This window comes from Juglans regia, chromosome 12 (genome assembly GCF_001411555.2).
Source record: "Juglans regia cultivar Chandler chromosome 12, Walnut 2.0, whole genome shotgun sequence".
In the NCBI taxonomy this organism is placed as follows: Eukaryota; Viridiplantae; Streptophyta; class Magnoliopsida; order Fagales; family Juglandaceae; genus Juglans; species Juglans regia.
This window is the reverse complement of record NC_049912.1, coordinates 20,796,392-20,803,515: the sequence shown is the minus strand read 5'-3', so window position 1 is coordinate 20,803,515 and position 7,124 is coordinate 20,796,392. Positions and strand designations below refer to the sequence as shown.

Genomic DNA, 7,124 nt, shown 5'->3' with positions numbered 1-7,124 from the left:
TGCAAGCAGGACCATGTGGCACGAGGAGGTTGTAGGCAAAATCTAGCAGTGTTGAGACCATATATAGTGCTGCATGCAGGATAAAGGTGGAGGAATATGCGTCGTCGTCTTAAGGTCTCCATATCATCATCAGTATCCATCAACTTTGCTAATTAATTTGGTGGCATGGCATGCATGCATGCATGGCCACTTGATAATGTACTACATGCATGCATGCAACGTCACATTTATATATAAATGTCTCGTTACTTTTACATATATATATATATATATATATATATATATATATATGCTGGCTAAGCTACTTAATTAGCTATACTTGTTGCTTTTTTCTTTTTAGCAACTTTTCAACTAAGTTAAAAGAGAGAATAGATCATGACTCATGTCCTTGATCAGAAGAAGAAGAAACAAACTTTTTGAAATGTTGCCTGAGCCTAGAGGCCTAGGCACGTGGGTCACGCATGCGTCTCATCCAGTTGTAGTACTGATGTATATATAAAGTGGTGGATCGACGGGCCTGTGGCCAAGCCAAAAACTAGTACTGGTGGTGGTGCATGCATGCAGCTTATTATAATGGGTAGACATTGGCATATATATTTGAGTTTTTAACTTGCATTAAACATTAAAAGAGGAGGAAAATATCAAAATGAAATGAAAGAAGAAAGTTCAAAAAAAAAGAGGAACCAAAGACAAGCTACAAGTATATTTGGGGCTTGTATATATAATTTATCTCTCAAATATCTTGTATATATAAGGAACTCATCACCTACATTCTCAATGATCTTGGTCCTTCTTACGAGTCCTTCGTAACATCCATTTGATCTACTTGGTTTGACCTCATTTCTTCTCATGAGCTTTACCAACTACTTCTCATACATGAAACCCGTATTGCACACAACAATCGCTCCTCTATTACTTTTGTTGAACCATCAGCACATTTTACCTCTGCTTCTCGAGACCAACGTGGACGAGGTTCTTTCTGAGGGGGACGTCAGGGATGTGGTCGAGGTCGTGGCTATCCCAATAATCGTGGTGGTCGCACTCATTCTCCTCTATACTCTTCACCATAGTCCCAATCTCAGCAATATAACTCTCAGCGCCCAGTCTGTCAAGTGTGCTAAAAGAATGTTGCTCTTCAGTGTAGGCAATGATTCAATCACTCTTATCAGTATGAAGCTCCCAAAATCTTCTCAGCAAACTATACTGCTCAAACCCCCTCATATGAATCGGTTTGGTACTCCGATTTTGCTGCTACTCATCATCTTACTAATGATTTTTCTAACTTGAACATGTCTTCTGAGCCTTATGCAAGTAGTGAGACCATTAGAATGGGTGATGGTGCCGGCATTCCATTAGAACATTTCGGTGATTCATCTCTTACCTTCAATTTCTCTCCCTTTCTTCTCCGAAACTTGCTTTATGTCCCTTCTAAAACAAAAAATCTTGTCTTTGTTCTCAAATTTTGCACTGATAACAATTGTTATTTTGAATTTCATGCCACCTATTTGCTTGTAAAGGACAAGGCGACACAAAAAATCCTCCTTACCGGAGTCACCTGTGATGGTCTATACACCTTACCCACCACCAAGTCTTCACCACCCGGACATGTTATCTTTTCTGGCCTACCTGTGATTAAATAAAATAAAATAAAAAAGAAGCAAAAATTTAATGTAGTACTGTCGAATTGGAGGCACTGATCTTATATATCATGATCTATAATAATGGTAAAGATAAACCTTTTTATAGTTAATGCTACAATTCCATATTTTTGTTTTTTTCTTAAGAAAAAAAAAAGAAAAGTTAAATTTAAACACTAATTCCTATTTCATGGCATATATAGTACTAGTGGAAGCAATTGTACAAGTCACATAAGTATATTAATGTATACGCTACAAGAAAAATAGGTATTTGTGATTTTTTTTGCGATAAAAATAACTATTTGCGATGAAAACAGATTATTTTAACTGAAAATAGTCATTTTATTATAAATAACTAGTCGCAAATAAACATTTTCTTGTACGCTCTCATCAATTCTAGCTAGCCTAAACTTGTTCACATGCCTTTCTCCATTTCCTCTCTTCCCCTTCCTTAGTCCCTCCATCTCTCCACCATATATGCATGCATGTCCATATATAGACTTTAATTTGTTTAATTTTCTGTTTTCCTCGCACCCCACCACAACAGTACTACTACTCCTCAGTTGCCAATTTTCTTACATGCCAAACAAATTTTTTTTATAAAATGACCAGTACGTAATTAAGATTCATGCACCACCTTACCTAGAATGCGCATAGGCTAGCTTAATGGCCTAGGCTCCCGACCGTAACTTTTTTTTTTTTTTTAATTTAATTTTTATCTTTATTCTTTTTTGAAAAAGATCTTTATCATTTTTAATTAATAAAAACTATGTATGCACGTGATGCATGCAGCATATATAAGATCGATCATTGTAAATTATAATGTTTGAATAAGTTTAATTATAACTCTCAATTATATATAAGAAAGATTTAAAGAAACATATATATAGAGACAATATATAAAAGCAACAAAGAGACAATACTATTGTGCACGACTCTCCAATATATTAGAATATCTTGCTGCCATGCATCAACATCCCAAATTCCTTTGGTCGATTCCCCATTTAAATTAAATAAATTATATATATATATATATATATATACAAATATCGGCAGTACTGGTAATGATCCGTAAAGATGATCATGTACAATTTTGACAAGTACTACTACTACGTCAACAAATACATGACAATAAAGTCATTTTCTGTTAAACTTTATAATGATCTTTAATTTCTAGAATAAGACGTCCTAATCTAATTAATATATTTATGTCTACAAACAAAACAAAGATTCCCAAGCTGGCCGGCCTGTTAAAGACTGGGAAAAAAAAAAGGACCACGGATTCCCCTCAATCCGATTATGCCCACCAATCTTATTTCCCAAACACCCTGACCCCAACTGTGTCCATGGGGCCCTCCCCTCATATATAAATATATATATATATATATATATATATCGGACCCCACATGTATAACCTACGTACATCTTCTACACCCATAAATATTTCAAACCAAATAAAATTATATATATTAATATATAATTGCCACGTACGTACTCTTCTTCTCTCCTATATAAATACACCTGCTCGAACCCTTTGCTGCTCCATCTACAAGCTAACAATTAAGTTCGTCTTACATATATATTCTCACTGAAAACACCTCTCTAATTAAAGAGCTTCTCAGAGAGAGAGAGAGAGAAAGAGTAAAAAGAATGTCTGGTGTATGGGTTTTCAAGGACGGTGTTGTTCGCCTGGTTGAGAACCCGGCGGCGGAGTCATTGGATGCGCGGCGCAAGGTGCTAGTCCACACGCCTAGCAACGAGGTGATTACCTCGTACGCGGCCCTGGAGCGCAAGCTGTTGTCGCTTGGGTGGGAGAGGTACTACAAGGACCCAGACCTCCTCCAGTTCCACAAACCATCCACAGTCCACCTCATCTCTCTCCCCAAGGATTTCAGCAGGTTCAAGTCCATGCACATGTTCGATATCGTCGTCAAAAACCGTAACATGTTCGAAGTCAAGGACATGTAGTAGTTCTACTAGTTCTTGTCCGGCCCGGCTCTTAGCCTGTGGTTCCACGTCGTCGTTCGTGCATGGTTTGCTTGCTAACTAGCTAGCTCCTCGCGTATCAATGCAATATCTCGTCTCTTTATAAGCGTTTGTTTGTGCTCAAGAATTAACTGCTTTATGCTTTTTCTTACGGGAGGTGGGTTTCCTACTTGACCGTGACTATAATATTAGTTTCGATCATCCCATCATCAGTCTAGTTTAGTACTTGGTCTCTGATTTCCATTTATCGGTCTTTTCCTGGAAAAAAAAATGATCGTTTAGGTCGTCAAGCTTGTGCGCATAGGTAGGGAAGCTAATTAATGTAGTTTAAGGGTCTGGTCTTGTACGTCCGGTTGGTGAGCAATGCTTGTAATGTTTCTGTAAATTCTCGTTGCCTTTGTTCAATGGAATTTCTTTTTCATATTTATATATATATATATATATATATACTACTTTTTCTTCTCCTTATTTATTTATTTATTTTTATTTTCTTTATATAATTCCCATTTTTGGTGTAATTTAATAAAGAAACCTAGCTTAAAAGATCAAAAGAAGAAAAACTTGGGGAAGGAAATATTGCAGACGTTTGAATAGGAGTAGTACTGAGCATTGGCCATGAATTAGAAGCAGATGATCTCTTTAGTGTGGGAGGGCAAGAAGTGGGTCATCATTTATGACTTTGGTGGAGCCATCCATTTTGCTTTGGGTCATGAAAAGGCTGTTCTGCGACGTGTTGATACCCAAGTGGACGAGTCTGTCCATTTTCTTCTGCACAAGAGAAGGACATGAGTTCGCATCTTTTGTCTCCTTTGAATATATATATATATATATATATATATATATATATATATTTATATAAAAGCATTCGAAATCTCCGAATTGCCCCAGCTAGCTAGCTGCTTTTAGTACGTACCACACATCATTAAGTGGTTTTTAAGGCTGGTGAAACTTTTTGTTCCAAAAAAACTCTCTTTTCGTACCAATAATTCATCCAACAAGATCAGGAAGTTCAAAATTGTTTCTAAATTAATCAAAATTGCTATGTAGTACGTAATCAATCATGTGATCCATCTCTTAACATGACTGATCGATCTTACTGTTCACATGATATTTTCATTCATTTAATTTATCTGTTGGCCGGCTGAGCGAGTGGAAGCTGCACGTACATACACATGATCTTGCATAACTTTTCATGCGAGGGTCACCTCAGCAGACAGTCTGCTCGACCAGCTGGCTAGCTAGCTACAACACTAGTGCATGACTTTTAGAATAAACGTCTCCTCAACATTCTTATTCCAATTTAAGGTCTCAGTCTCTCAAAGAAACTCTTTTTGCAGAAATAATATTATTCCGTTAATCGAAATATTTATATAGGTAATAATATATGATATTAATATTTATAATTTTTTACGATAAAAATAAATTATTTTTATTAAAAATAATTAATCATAAATAAGGTCGCTGGCCATGATGTTAATTGGCCTAAAAACTGGAATAATGACAAAAACAAGATTACCTTTAATACATACAAGATCAGTTGTCTTGAAGTAGCAAGATTTTATCTGGATGCTGGACATGGCCACCCCCTAAAAAAATAAAATAAAAATATTTTATCTGACATAGCAATATATATATATATATATATATAAATGCTTAACCCAGAATAGAAAATCTATATATCCAGAAACGGGAAAAGGACAACAATTTATCCAAACCAAAGGATGATCGAGCAGGACCAGATATCACAGAGCTAGCGTGCTAGGCGCCCATGCATGCCCAAAGAAGAAGGACAATTCCCTTATGGTAAGTTGCCAGCTGGTGCCAACATTACCCAACGTACAAAAATCTAAATATCCTACGGCCGACGAAACAAAAGATCTATCACTTACATACCACTATATATATATATATATATATATATATATATATGCATGCTGCAAATATCTTATAAAAATAAAATAAAATTGGCCCTTTAGTGAAAGCAACCTTTCAATATTAATGATTGATTTAGTGAAAGCAACCTTTTTGATCTATTCTATCTGACATGCAAGTAGTGTGTGTATATGTATATATATATATATATATATATATGATTTTGAGTATATATTAATTTATAAAGGAATTAGGAACTCCCATATTTTGTATTATATTTCAATTGTCATTTATAAATTATATATATAATCACACCTTCGGCCCCTAATTAATGTTGAGCCTAAATTAGTACTTTGGAATAAGCAAATCCTAATTGTATCGATCCCATGCATATATATATAGGATTATAATTAATTCACTTAATCATGTTATTATAACCAATCAAAATTAACCACCGTCTCATAATAGATCGGAAGATTAGTACCGGCACTACAAGAAAAATGCTCAGTTGTGGTTAGTTATTTCTTATAAAAATGACTATTTTCTATCAAAATGAATTTATTTTAGTCGTAAATAACTATTTTCATCGCATATAATTTATCACAAATGGTCATTTTTATTGTAATGCAGGCTTAATGTCGTAACGGACATATATATATATATATATATTATGAGAGCTCTAAAATATATATGAATTTATGAAAAATCACTTCAATTTATAGATCAAATGCATGCAAATTATTTTATTACGACGAACCAATTCCAATAATTAATGTTTGCGGAAGAATTCTCATACATGCACTCAATTTTATTACAATATTGCTTACATTCATATATAGAAGTGTCAATTTTAATACGCACAGTATCGTTAGTTGACGGACGACTTCCAATATTGTTGTAGCTAGAAGGAAGAATATTATTTCTCATACATTCAATCAGTGCTCAGCCGCCTGAATCGTAGCTTTACTTCATCTTCAAATCTTCCCGGCGTTTTTGACTTTGTAATTTTAGTTAATTTGCTAATAAAAAGGAAAAATATACTTAGTATGAACAGGCCGGCCGGCCGGTTGATTAATTCCTCCACATAATTAATTAAGTCTACCGATCGACAGCTAGGGCATTTATATGGGGGACGAGTACTCATAGCTAGCTAGCTCGATCAATACAATAATATAAATACATATGGTTGGATGCATGGCATGCAGGTCATATCCCACGTACGTATGCTACTAAGCAAATGGGACAATTTATTTAATTAATATATATGGTCCCACTACAAGAAATTTAGTTTTTTTTCCACTAGTGTTTTTTTTTTCAAGATCTACTATCATGGCAAATACTTAACTGATGACACAAAAATTGTCCGTGAGAAAAAAACAAGCCTCTTACAGTGAGATCACGTCCGGCCAGCTAGGACAATATTCCTATATTCCTATATTATATGCATGCGTAGTAGTAGCACTACTCTATCTATCGGATGCTTGCACAATTATAGCTAGCTTGTTCCGAAGGCTAAATAACTCGATCATCGTTCTTATTTTTTTGCATCGATATATTTATACAGTTCTTCTTTGGAACAGCCCGGCTAGTCTTATGAGTTTAACAGCCCCCAATTAGAATGAGACACGT

At 35.0% G+C, this 7,124-nt stretch overlaps 1 protein-coding gene across 1 annotated transcript; it reads left to right on the top strand.

The window, feature by feature from the left end:
• Positions 1-3,207: 3,207 nt before the first annotated feature.
• Positions 3,208-3,682, top strand: LOC108994749 (flowering-promoting factor 1-like protein 3). Its single transcript, XM_018970073.2, has one exon. It carries the CDS (start codon positions 3,288-3,290, stop codon positions 3,603-3,605), a length of 318 nt encoding a protein of 105 aa, XP_018825618.1. The 5' UTR covers positions 3,208-3,287; the 3' UTR covers positions 3,606-3,682.
• Positions 3,683-7,124: the final 3,442 nt, after the last annotated feature.

Bases quoted from the DNA above. Each gene is read 5' to 3' on its own strand.
- LOC108994749 (XM_018970073.2), top strand. From the start codon at position 3,288: ATGTCTGGTGTATGGGTTTTCAAGGACGGTGTTGTTCGCCTGGTTGAG.